Below are 14,120 nucleotides of genomic sequence, written 5' to 3' on the forward strand. Positions count from 1 at the left end.
CATGTTAAATGTCATCCTCAATTACCATACATTGAATCTGGAAGACCTGTTGTATTTGCCCTATCTGACCTAGAAAAAGAAATATGTCTTCCAAACTTGATGTAACCAGTGGCACTTCAATGAAGCTTAACAAGTAGTCTGCAGTGCTAGATGGGCACTCTTAAACAGAATTCTCAAGGACTTATACTCTAGACACTTGAATTTTTTCTGTTTCTAGGATTATACAGTATCTATAAGTTCATTAAATATTATCTCGATTCACTCTAAGGGCTCTCAGGGCCAGAAGAAAGAAAAGATGGAATCTTGATTGAAGCCTATAATTTGGTATAAAAAATGCAGTGTTCTGTGAGCCAAATAGCTATTAAGTTAAATGTCCAAACAATTGCTCTGTTGCTCTAAACTATCATCTCTTCCCTCATACAGTCAGTAGGGTTACAGGAGAGGGCCTCTGGCAGCCATGATTGGGAAACTTGACCCTGCTCCAAACCACCACCATCAGTAGGGTCAAGAGTGTGCGTGTGACATAAATTGGGCCAAAATGTCTCTTTCCCCAGGAATCTGGATTTAGAAGTAAGAGATTCTCACTCAATCTGTCTGCTCTCTTGAATAGAGGACATGTACACACTGGAACTGCTGGCAGTAGCTATTTTCGACCATTTGGACAAGGAAATAGAGAAGGCCAGCCTGAAGCAAGAGACAAGAATGGGGAGCATGTGCCACAGAAAAAGAGATGAAAGACAGAGGAAGAAGGCTTCCTGTTTTCCCCACAGCCCTCCAGGACCTGATTTCAGCCTACACCATCTTATCTCTCCCCTTCAAACCCATGAGAGACTCCCCAGTGTCTTTTCAATAGCTCCCATTTTGCTTAAGCTAGTTCAAGTGGAGTCTTATGACTAGAAACCAAACAAACCATCACTACTACTCCACATCTTTCGATTTTACTTAGTCTCAAAAGGCATACAACCAGCTTGCCAAATTCTTTAAGCCAAGATCTTTGAAAGGAGAATCCAATTCCAGCCTCTCAAAGCAGATAAATAAAAATAAATGAAAAAATGCTTATCCTGAAATGTTAGGTGGGAAAAAAAGCAAGACACAAAATTGTATTATAACTACACTACAGTTTATATTTCTCAATAAATCAAGAAGTGAAGTCCTGTATGCCTTAGAAAAACTGGAAAGGAATTAACCAAAAACACAGTACTTGTGTTAGGGTAACAAGATTATTTCCCTTTTTCTTTATATTTCTCTGTGTCTTGAAGTAGTTAAATGCTTTACAATTTAAAAAAAAAAAAACTGTAACTCCAAAGACTATGTAGAAACAAGTAAATATGTTTGTAACATAATGATATATTTTTAAAAGAAGAACATAAAATAGGCTGTCTGTTACATTTGTGGCTACATACATAGCTAAAAAAAGAACCGTCTCTTTTAACACTCCATGTATGAAAGGAACAATGCTACTTCCAATGCACTATTCCCGAATTAACCCTCAGCCTTCACTTCCTCCCCACCTATTTGCCCTCACTATCCCATCTTCACCCCATCCTACCCAAGCTATCCACCTTCAGCTGAGATTCCACCTTTCCCTGCTACCTCTCTCCCAGCTTCACCCTACTTTGGAGCCTGAGTACCTGCATGCATCTGCAGACATGTAGACCCATTCTGCCACTCACTGGCTGTCGATTTGCCTCATCTCTTTTGGTTCAGCCCATTTGGAATCACCTCATCACAGATGGCTTCCAGCCCATTTTAAATAAGCTATCCCAGGAGGCAATCCAGGTGGAACTGCCCCTTTCTGTTTAGCACCAGACAAGCCAGAAATTGGTAAAGAGTAGAAAGTAACAACCAAAAATAAAAACCATTGTGAACTTGGACAATTTATACTTGTGTTTAAATTGCTGTAGCATAATTTGTAATAACAGCAATTTAAAATACAATTACGGGTATGACCAAAAAATAAATGGTAAGCCATTTACTTACAAGCAAAAAGTGAGCATGGTTCTTTGAAGTCATAAAACTGATTCTATTCATTTCCTCATAATTATAACAGCTTCCATACATTGAACTGGATGTTGTTCCAGACACTCTATAAACATTATCTTACATAATCCTCCCAACTACCTGTGAGGCAACTATTATCATTCCCATTTTATAGGAACAAAACTGTTGATCTGAGAGGAGGTTAAAGAAACTATCATCAGAGTGAACAGGCAACCTACAGAATGGGAGAAAATTTTTGCAATCTATCCACCTGACAAAGGGCTAATATCCAGAATCTACAAAGAACTTAAACAAATTTACAAGAAAAAAAACAACCCCATCAAAAAGTGGGCAAAGATATGAACAGATACTTCTCAAAAGAAGACATTTATGCAGCCAACAAACATGAAAAAATGCTCATCATCACTGGTCATTAGAGAAATGCAAATCAAAACCACAATGAGATACCATCTCACACCAGTTAGAATGGCAATCATTAAAAAGTCAGGAAACAACAGATGCCGGAGAGGATGTGGAGAAATAGGAATGCTTTTACACTGTTGGTGGGAGTGTAAATTAGTTCAACCATTGTTGAAGACAGTGTGGATATTCCTCAAGGATGTAGAACTAGAAATACCATTTGACCTAACAATCCCATTACTGGGTATATACCCAAAGGATTATAAGTCATTCTACTATAAAGACTCATGCACACATGTTTATTGCGGCACTATTCACATCAGCAAAGACTTGGAACCAACCCAAATGTCCAACAATGATAGACTGGATTAAGAAAATGTGGCACATATATACCATGGAATACTATGCAGCCATCAAAAAGGATGAGTTCATGCCTTTGCAGGGACATGGATGAAGCTGGAAACTATCATTCTCAGCAAACTATCACAAGAACAGAAAAACAAACACCACATGTTCTCACTCATAAGTGAGAGCTGAACAATGAGAACACATGGACACAGGGCAGGGAACATCACACACCACCAGGGGTTGCTATGTTGCCCAGGCTGGAGTGCAATGGCATGAGCTTGGCTCACTGTAACCTCCACCTCCCAGGTTCAAGTGATTCTCCTGTCTCCACCTCCTGAGTAGCTGGGATTACAGGCATGCACCACCATGCCCAGGGGGCATGTCAGGGGGTGGGGGAGCTAGCATTAGAAGAAATACCTAATGTAGGTAACGGGGTTGATGGGTGCAGCAAACCACCATGGGACGTGTATAGCTATGTAACAAAACTGCACATTCTGCACACGTACCCCAGAACTTAAAGTATATTAAAAACATGGCTAGCAAGTAGCATAGCAGGAGTATAGACCTAGGTCTTTCTGTTGCCGAAGTTTGTGGTCTTTGCATTAGACCTTGTAGCCACAAACCAGGTCTTAGATAGGCTTTCAAAATAAAGTACATCTAAAATTTAATGTTAAATCCAAGTATTAGCTAGCGGAAGTAGTATTTTGCATTACAAATATCCAGTTTATATGTAAATTTATATTTTAAATGCAAAATACACATCAGAATAAACACTGTAAAAACTACCACACTATCTAACATCAATAATATATACAATGATATTTAGTATCAACATAGACCTTATATGTTCTAATTTAAAACCATATTACAAAATACTTCTCAAAACCACATATTAATGGTACTTATTTGTTACTGTTTACAAAACACTTCGTCTCATACATAAAGAAGCACAAATCTTACTCTCAGGATATAAACATAATATGAACAAGGATAGTTATTTATTGCATTTATTTCACTAGTAATAGAGAATTTCATAACTTGTTCCAGTTAAAGTGTATAAGAGTTATACAGTATTAATATTGTACCAGGAAGATCAATACTAACAACTTCAAAAGAAGAAAGAGGAGAAACCACATTTTCTTTCTTGTAATTCAGTAACTTTATTCTACTCTGTGTTTTTAAAAAATTGCCTTTTCCTTGGCCGGGCACAGTGGCTCACGCCTATAATCCCAGCACTTTGGGAGGCCGGGGTGGGTGGATCACCTGAGGTCAGGAGTTCGAGACCAGCCTGGCCAACATGGTGAAACCCTGTCTCTACTAAAAAATATAAAAAATTAGCTGGGCATGATGGTGCATGCCTGTAATCCCAGCTACTCGGGAGGTGGAGACAGGAGAATCACTTGAACCCAGGAGGCGGAGGTTGCAGTGAGCCAAGATCATGCCATTGCACTCCAGCCTGGGCAACACAGCAAGACTTCATCTCAAAAAAAAAAAAAAATTGCCTTTTCCCCCATTGAAGCACAGAAAATCTTAAGAAGGAAGTAAGGACGCACAAATGCAGAAGTTACAACCAGGCAGGTAAAATGATCATAAAACACCATTTAGTGTATTCTCATTCTTTAAAGTACATCTACTTGATTCATTCATTGCTGGTAATTTTTTTTCTCTAATCACTACTACCATCATGTACTCTTTCTTTTTCTGTGTGAAAATAATTAGCTCTCTAATTTCTTCAAACGGAACTAAATATTTCATTCATTAGCACAATAAACTTTATTGAGCAACAAAATATACCACTTTGCCTAAGATAAAATAAATAAAGATAAATCCCCTGCTCTCCCCAAGCTCTATGGGTGAGATAGTTTTGTGCAAAGCAAAAAGCCCAAAATAGTGTGTTAAATGCTGGAGCAGAGGTGAATGCACAGCATTACAGGAGCACAGAGGGAGGATTAACCAGCCTGGGGCATTTGGGAAGCTTTACAGAGGACAGCACATTTAAACGGCACTTATAAAGATAAATAGGAGCTTTCTGCAGGGTGATGAAGGAAACAGAGAGGGAGCACTGGGGCCAAAGTGCAGTAAAGCATTGAGAAGCAAAAGAGCATGAGCACAATAATGTCATTAAAACAATGAGCTGTCATCATCACTGGCCATCAGAGAAATGCAGATCAAAACCACAGTGAGATACCATCTCACACCAGTTAGTATGGCCATCATTAAAAAGTCAGGAAACAACAGGTGCTGGAGAAGATGTGGAGAAATAGGAACACTTTTATACTGTTGGTGGGACTGTAAACTAGTTCAACCATTGTGGAAATCAGTGTGGCGATTCCTCAGGGATCTAGAACTAGAAATACCATTTGACCCAGCCATCCCATTACTGGGTATATACCCAAAGGACTATAAATCATGCTGCTATAAAGACACATGCACACGTATGTTTATTGCGGCACTATTCACAATAGCAAAGACTTGGAACCAACCCAAATGTCCAACAATGATAGACTGGATTAAGAAAATGTGGCACATATACATCATAGAATATTATGCAGCCATAAAAAAGGATGAGTTCATGTCCTTTGTAGCGACATGGATGAAGCTGGAAACCATCATTCTCAGCAAACTATCGCAAGGACAAAAAACCAAACACTGCATGTTCTCACTCATAGGTGGGAATTGAACAATGAGAACACTTGGACACAGGAAGGGGAACATGACACACCAGGGCCTGTTGTGGGGTTGGGGGAGGGGGAGGGATAGCATTAAGAGATATACCTAAGGTAAGTGATGAGTTAATGGGTGCAGCACACCAACATGGCACATGGATACATATGTAACAAACCTGCACGTTGTGCACATGTACCCTAGAACTTAAAGTATATTTTTTAAAAAAGAGAAAAAAAAAGAATTACTATTAAAAAAAGAAAAAAACAATGAGCTGCATGATGAGACTATGACCAGAGTGTGCGAAGACCATATGGGATATAAGATCTAAAAGAAAAGTTGGGCCAATGCAGTAGCTCACACCTGTAATCCCAGTGCTTTGGGAGGCCGAGGTGGGAGGAGTGGGAGGATCACTTGAAGGAGTTTGAGACCAGCCTGGGCAACCTGGTCTCAAACCTGATCTCTAAAAAAAAAAAAAAAAAAAATTAATTAATTAGCTGAGTGTGATAGTACGCACCTATAGTCCTACTCAGGCGGCTGAGGTGGGAGGATGGCTTGGGCCCAGGAGTTTGAGACTGCAGTAAGCTATAATTGCATCACTGCACTACCAGCCTGGGTGACAGAGCAAGACCCTATCTCTTAAAAAGAAAGGGGGCTTAGGGGGAGGAAGAGAGAGAGAGGGAGGAAGAGAGAGAGAGCAAGAGAAATAAGGAAAAGTTGGACTAAAAATTCAACAACTAGTGATTGGTGAAGTAGATTAAAGTGCTCGCATATATGGAAGACTATATGCATCCACTAAAATTTAAGTTATTACAAACAATATAGACCAACGAGATAAATGTTCAGTACAAAATAAAAGCCTCCTGCATGTGTCCATGGGCATAAAAAAGACTGAAAGGATATATACCAAAATGTTAACACTAATCACCTCTGGTAGTGGAATTACGAGTAATTTTGTTTTAATCTCTCTTTGCTCTCTGCCTTCCAGATTTTCTGCATTAAGCATGTATTACTTAGGCAATTAGAGGATTGTGGTGTAGCGGGGAGAAATATGTGCTAAAATAGAACAATATAAGCTGGGTTCAGACTGTGGCATGCTAAGTAATTTGGACTTTATTCCACAGAAAGTGAAAAATTACTTCAGGTATTTGATCAGTGGTGTGAGATGAACAGATCTGCACTGTGGGGAAGTAAATATTTTTAAGGTGTGTATGCTGGATTGGAAGGACTTGAGGCTGGGCAAAAGATGTGATGGATAGAAGGCAGTGACCGCAGGACTGGAAAGCACATATCTGGGGTAAAACATACAGGATTCATTAACTGATTATAGGGCAAGGGGAAAGCGCAGCAGTTGAGGATAACTCGAAGTTTCTGGCTTCGGCAATTGGTTGGATATAGACATTAGAAGCTGAAATGCATAATAAGAAGGAAAAGGCACATTTTAAGCACAGAATGATGACTTTGGTTTTATGTGTGACATGCCTGGAGGACATTCAGGTAGAATGCTCGAAGGGATTTTGAAATATGGGTGTGGGTTCAGAAAAAGTGGGCCTAGAAGTACAGACACACCAAAGATGGTAATGCCGTGGGATTAAGTGAGCTCACGCAGGGAAGGCAGAAAGTGAGAGGACACAGCTGAAGCTAGAACCTTGGGAAATGCTAAGTCATAGCAGCCGTCCAAGCACCCAGACAGCCAAGAGAGCCAGAAGCGGGTAGAGTTCTTTGTGAAGTGGGGGTGATACCAGAGCTGGTACCAAAGTAAAAGAGAGAATATTTACTGCAAATTGCAGCTCCCAATGCACGACCATCATAGTACCTGATCACTAATGGGGTATAGAAAAAACAAAAGGCCAACAGGTGCAAAGGCACAGAACAAAGAGAGGCAACTGTTTACCAAAGGTGGGTTAAGAGAGGTGAAGTAAATGTACTCTTTTACTGATATCTTTCCAGGGAAGGTGGGACTGTTTTGAAAGCTGTCAAAGCTGACCTACTGCATGGCTGTTCTAAAACAGTGATTTCAACTCTCTTTTTCACAGACAAGAAAACCGATGTCCGCAGAGAGGTGTCCCAGGTCTCAGAGCCAGTTGCTGGCAGGTTTAAGAATATAATCAATTTCCAAACCAATAGGGTTTAATTCAACCATACATCAACACACTGTTTCCCTATACAAACACACAAAAAAGAATACTCACCCCAAAAATATCAATAATGGAGTACAATAAAACATGAATGAATTTATCCTTTCGTTTGACTTATGGAAATGAATTAAATTTCTTATAGCATACAACCCACCACCTCCTACCTTTCCAGCTAACTTCCACTAGTCTTTGATTCTACTGAGATCTCTAATTCATGGAACCTACCATCTGTTCCCTGTCCCTAACTATCTAGATTTCCTCTTCTCTGCTTACCAGGCTTAAATTCCATGATCAATCATTTTAAAATACAATTCTTTTGTATACAACTCTGTTGTCCCTATTTTTTAATACCCATTGGATAATCTGTAACTCTGGTTATATCCTTACCTTTACTTGTTCCATGCCTTTACTGTGTTAATGAATGAGCCAACCTACTAGCTGGTCTTACTTTAAATTTGTGACCAAAAACTTTAAATGGACCCTTAAGGCTACCAGACAACCTGAGCACACTTCGCCAGTCCATTCACTCTCCCTATTTGTTTTAACTATTCACACCTTCTCTTTCCTCCAGCCTCTACCATGTCCTCCACCATCCTCACTCTCATTTGGTGATCTCTCTTCCTACTTGGAGAAGACTGCAGCAACCAGAAGAGAACCTCAACAGACTCCCACCATCTCAGTTATACACTTTCCCAAACGGGCCCCACACACCTTACCCTATATCCATGTTCCTATCTAAGGCAATGTCCCTTCTCTTGTGCACTAGTTTCCATACACTATCTCTCCAACTTCATTAATTTTTCTTTCTCTATTGAATCATTCTCATTTGCATGCAAACTTGCTCTTATTTCTCCAATCTTTAAAGATAGAAAAACTTTCTTGAGCCTGCTTCCTCCATTTCTTCTGCTCCCCTTTGCACAAAAATCCTTGCAGTCATCTATACTCACAGTTTCCAATTCTTGCCTCTACTTCTCTCTTATACACATTCTAATCCATTTTATCTATCCTTATGTGCTCTTGTCAACATTCTTGTCAAGATCACCCATGACCTTCAATTGTCAAATTCAATCGGTCTTCATTTTACTTGACCTTTCAATAGCATTGGACTCAGCTAATCTCTTCCCCTTCAAACTTTTTATTTACTGGCTTCCAGGATATCACATGTTCCTGGTTTTCCTCCTATCTCCCTGGATGCTCCTTCTTGGTCTCCTTTGATGGTTTTCTTCTTTTCCTGAACCTCTTAATGTCAGAGTGTCTCAAAATTCAATCCTTCTGCCTCTTCTCTTCTCTATATGCATTCATTCCTTGGAGGTCTCATCCAGTCTTAGGCCTTAAATATCACCCAAGTACTGGCAAATCCTTAATTTATATCTCCAATCAGACATCTACTCTGAACTCTAAGCTTACTCTACATCTCCAATTACATTTAGCATCTCTAAAATGTTATCCTTATCCCCTGACAATCCATCCCTCACCCCTTTCCAAAGTTTCTCTACCTTGAAACCTTCCACACTTCAGCCGATGGCACCTCAAACTTAGTCAACCAGAAAAGATGCAGCCATTTTTTACTCCTCTCTTTCTTACAGATACCATATCCAATCTATCAGGGTACTCTATTGGCTCTAATTTCAAATATATGCAGACTCTGACCACCTTTCTCTTCTTCTACTGCTACAACTCCGGTTCAAGCCACCATGATGTCTCACCTACGTTATCACAATAACATACTAATTAGGTGTTTTTACCCTGTCCCAGTACAGCAGTGAGACTGATCTTTGTGTAAGATAAGTCACATCACTCTTCTCCCAAAACTCGTCAAATGCTCATTTCATTCAGAATACAAGCCAAAGGATTGACAATGACCTCTAAGGCCCTCCTTTATCTGCATTCCTGGATCCTCAGTGACCTCATCTCAACCACTTTCCCAATTGTTCACTCCACTTCAGCCATGCAGGCCTCCCTGCTGTTTCTCCAGCATGCTAGTTGCACTCTACCTCAGAGCTTTGCACTAGCTATTCCCACTGCCCAGAATGTCTTCTTCTGGATGTCCATATGGCTAACTCCCTCATATCCTTCAGGTCTTTGCTGAATTGTTACTTCCTCAATGAGGACTTCCCTGATGAGCCTATTTAAAATTGTGACAATTTCTACCCCCAGAATATTTTATCCTTTTTATCCTGTTGTAATTTTTCACAAGGCACTTATCACCTTGAAACATACTAAATAAATTATGTACTTGTTTATTTCTTTATTGTCCCGTTTCCTCCCACTAGAACTTAAGTTCTTAAAAGGAAAATACTTTTGTCTGTTTTGCTCATTGATGTACTCCTGACACATTGGAGGTGCTCAGTTAACTCTTGTTGAATGAATGAATCTATTCCCTACCTAAGTAACCACACCATGCATTAATCATCTTTTTTAAAAAAATGTTTAAATAAATACAGAAACAGTGTCTCACTACACTGGTCAAGTTGGTCTTGCACTCCTGGCCTCAAGCAATCCTCCTGCCTTGGCCTCCCAAAGTGCTAGGCTTACAGACATGAACCACTGCACCCACCTTTAATCATCTTTGTATCCAGATTTCTTGTTTATATTTACTCAATAACTGTTCATTAATTGAACAGGATAAATAAAACAAATGCCCTATTGCCCATTAAAGTACCTTCATTTATCTGAATTCTATTATATTTCTTTTTTTGCATCAGCCTGACTACTAGAACTTTTTCTGAACAAGGTACAAGCAAACAGCAGGATGCATTAACAGAAGGCTTGATCTTCAGTGCACTTTTTTTTTTTTTTTTTTGAGACAGAGTCTCGCTCTGTCGCCCAGGCTGGAGTGCAGTGGCGCAATCTCGGCTCACTGCAAGCTCCGCCTCCCGCGTTCACGCCATTCTCCTGCCTCAGCCTCTCCGAGTAGCTGGGACTACAGGCGCCGGCCACCACGCCTGGCTAATTTTTTTTTTTTTTTAGTAGAGACGGGGTTTCACCGTGGTCTCGATCTCCTGACCTCGTGATCCGCCCATCTCGGCCTCCCAAAGTGCTGGGATTACAAGCGTGAGCCACCGCGCCCGGCCCTTCAGTGCATTTTCTTAGAGGTAAGTCCCCATCTATCTCCAAAAAGGTAAATGGCGTAGATATCTAGAGATTGTCCTTCATATGTGATCAGACAGGAAATGAGAAAGTCACCTTGCTTTCACATATTATGTATTCATCACTGTAGCCTTTTCTTAAGTATATTTTTCCAGACTTCCCGTAAGCTGTTGCTCATTCCCCGTAACAGCCAAATCAATTGACCATATTGTACTGGTTTGCTTCAGTGTGTTTGTTTACTAGTCGAAGCCTGCATTAGGACAGGATTATTTCATGGTGCTCGGTTCCCTGGCCCTCCTCCAGCTTTCTCCTCTCTCAATCTCTCACTGTGCAAAATAGCAATCTTTCTCTACTTCCGAAAGCATGAGCATCCTGAGATTTATCTGACTATCACTTAATTCTCTCTTCTTGTGAGATTCTCTGCCTTCACTCTTTTAACTCTATGGTCGGAACTTAGGTAAGTAAGTGCCCATCACAAATAACCATGTCAAGTTAATCTTTATCACTTTTGGCTTCCAGTTATAGCCTTGGCCAGTGCTCTTCCCTTTTTTTGTCCTGTTATTGTATTGCAAATGAAGCATGTGCAGCTATTTGAGCAAGTACAAAAATATAATATGAACATGTCCTTATCTAAAATGTCACTTTTTCAGTATTCTTTTTGGGTTGTTCATTGTTAGCCAAAGTTCCATTGTCATAAAAATTACAATAATAAACCACCCTGAGTCTTGTAATTTCACACACGGCTTCCACATTCTCTAAGCCACTAAAATTCCATGGTTCCTAATTAAAATATTCAAAGGTGAAAGTCAAGTAATTTCCACAAGGTATATTAGTTCCTTTACTTATGTTTCCAGGGTTAAAAAAGAAATCCTTTGCCAATAAAAAAGGAGAAGTTTTTGAGTGTATAGTACAGAGACTTCAAAGGGCATTCCACAGTGTGTTATTTTCTTTCCAGAAAATTCTAACACTATATAATTACTTTTGTATGGAAAATGAATAATTTAAGCCCCTAATGCTAAAAACAGCTAGAGAGAAACCATCCAAATCAAATAGGCCTTTCCTGAAACCAAATGAAATATCGAACTAGAAAATATCTGTGTGAGAACAGCCCATGGAACAAAGCTCTTGAATTATTATTCAACAGAGAGGAAGCATGGTAGGGGAGAAAGTTACATGAAAAACATAGTGTTTTCTTGTCTTTGTGCCGGAATTTTTGTGGGTCCCACGCTTCGCAGAAACTGTAATGTTGATTGCACCCCAAATGTCATAGAAAAATACGAATCAGAAATGCATCTAGGAGCTTCCAAGCTTCTGACAACAATAACGGCAAAAACATCAATTAAGCTCCATCTATTGCGACAGAAATGCATTGATAAAGAAAAAAGCGAAAGCCCACCTGCATAGAAACTAAACCGCAGCTACTCCTCCGATTCGAAGAAAAATGAGCTGCACTTCAGTCGCCAGTAGAACTAATCCCAGCAAATATAGCTAGTGGGTCTGTGTACTGGGGAAGGGGGACTGCGAGCAGAGCACACCTCATCGCCCTCCCAATAAAACTGGTCCAGAAACGTGAAAGCATCCACGCCGCATGACCTCGCTTAGCTGGAAGAAAGCGGTGGCCGCGACGTGCGGCGGGGGGTGGGGGGGGGGCCCTGTCGCCTCCCCTCCTCAGACCCCCACCCTCCACGCCTCCAGTCTTTTGCACCGGTCTCTGGCTCCAAGCTCTGGGGCTCGGAGACCTGAGCAGGTTCTTTTCTCTGCCCAGGGTGAAGAACCTCCTAAAGATATTGTAACGGGAGTAACTCCCGCGCTGGCAGCGTCTCAACAGCCCGGAGTGAACGAGCTGACCCCACCAGCGCCGGGACCCACGTCTGGGTCGGCCTCCCCCGCCAGCCCCTCCCCCGACCCTCCCCAGCCTGCGTCCCCAGCGCCCCGCACACAGTAGGGGCTTTCGGGGCATGTAGCCCCTAGAGCTGACTTGCCGCTAAGTGAACAGCCATGTTAGCCTCCTCTAGGCGTAAATCCACCAGGGTGAGCCGGCCGACGGCGGTCAGGAGTGCTCACCAGGTCCCCTCCGCACCTCCCCCCAAGGCTACGACTGTTTCCAAACTCCCGGGCGCAACCAGCCGGGCCCCTTGCCCTCTCACGGTTCAGCACCGAGGACAGCGGACATACTTTTCTCCCCGAGGGGTCCCCGCCGCCAGGAAGGCGGTGTTGACAGCGCCCGCCGGGCTGCAGGTGTCCGTACCGCGCGCCCGCCCGTCCGCATCCCCGCGGCACCCCTGCGCGCCCACCTCCCTTCCCCGCCTCGCGCAGGGCAGCCCCGCGGCGTCTTACTTTTCTGGCTGGAGTAACCTGGGTAATAGCCATAGTAGCCGGTGATCCGCAGGATCCGGTCCTCGATAGTGGCCACCCCGTTGGGGGCCGCTTTGACATCCATAGAGAGCGCGGGGCGACGGCCCCGAGTGCGGCGGGGCGGAGAGCGCAGCGCGGGGCTCAGGAGCTGATGCAGGTGCCGGCGCCGCTGGTGCTGATGTTGCAGCTCGTGCTCCCGCGCCCGGGCTCTGACTCCACCGCTCGGCGCAGCACCGGCTCCGCATCACAGCGGCGGCGGCGGCGGCGGCGGCGGCGGCGGCGGCGGAGCGGCCCCCACTCGGGCCGGCCTCTCCGTCAGCCTGGCAGCTCTCCCGCGCGCCACCCGGAGCACTGCTGCCCGAATAGCGCCCCCTCACCTCCGACGCCCACCGTGGCCGGGGGCGGGTGTGGGCGCCCCACCTGGTCGCCAGCTTTCATCATTAACCCTTGCGCGCTCCTTCTCGAAGAGTAGACACCCCAACCCCACCTGATGAAAGGGATGTTTGGTCAGGGGGGCGCGGGAGGAGAAGAGAAGGCGACGGTGGCCAGGGGCTCAGAGAAGGGTGTTGGGGTGGGAGAAGCCCAAGAGGGACTCATAGCTGTTAATGCGAGGAATTAACTGTCGCTCAGGGAGAAGACACTTCTGGGGCGCCCCGGGACTCGGTCCACGCTTGGCGTCTACACCACCTCTGGTCTGCTGATATGCAAGCATTCCCCGGCGTTACTCATTCCTTGCAACTTGTCTAGAAGACTGGGAATCTTTTTTTATGAAATGACAAGAAAATTAGTTCCTGGCAGGTTGTATATGGAGTGATTATCCAGGTTTTGCAGATGCAAGGACTGTAAGTGTTCAAGCCCTCAAGTCTGACTGTCCATACGGACCCTCCATCCTGCCACTGAAAAATGTCAAAGGCTTAGAAGATTCAGCTGCACACAGCACGTTTATTTTTCCAATTTCAAATGCTCTGAGGAGAAATGATTTTCTCCTTTATTGCCAAAAATATCAGGAGGGAAGTCCTTCAAACTGTAAATATCTGGGCGAGTGAAAGTCTTAGCTACAGTCTAGAGCCTTTCAATTTGAGCAGAACATCCTTGAAGCTGTGTGTTCAGAGCAAACACCCTCCC

The 14,120-nt window shown here is 43.0% G+C and overlaps 1 protein-coding gene across 5 annotated transcripts in view; it reads right to left on the reverse strand.

The window, feature by feature from the left end:
• The window catches only part of SLC35F4 (solute carrier family 35 member F4), a 308,265-nt gene extending 294,906 nt beyond the window's left edge, over positions 1–13,359 (reverse strand). For 2 of the 5 annotated variants that reach the window (XM_030811188.1, XM_030811181.1), the window contains exon 1: positions 12,037–12,249. Coding sequence is in view for 3 of the 5 variants with exons in the window: in XM_012504334.2 (XP_012359788.2) it covers positions 12,978–13,080 (103 nt within the window). In the remaining 2 variants the exon portion in view is untranslated. Of the gene's footprint in view, positions 1–12,036; positions 12,250–12,815; positions 12,927–12,977 lie in introns of those variants that run through there. The other 3 variants (XM_012504334.2, XM_003267843.3, XM_030811173.1) reach the window with 3 other exon arrangements.
• Between the last annotated feature and the right edge of the window lie 761 nt (positions 13,360–14,120).

Source organism: Nomascus leucogenys, chromosome 1a (genome assembly GCF_006542625.1).
Source record: "Nomascus leucogenys isolate Asia chromosome 1a, Asia_NLE_v1, whole genome shotgun sequence".
NCBI classification, from domain to species: domain Eukaryota; kingdom Metazoa; phylum Chordata; class Mammalia; order Primates; family Hylobatidae; genus Nomascus; species Nomascus leucogenys.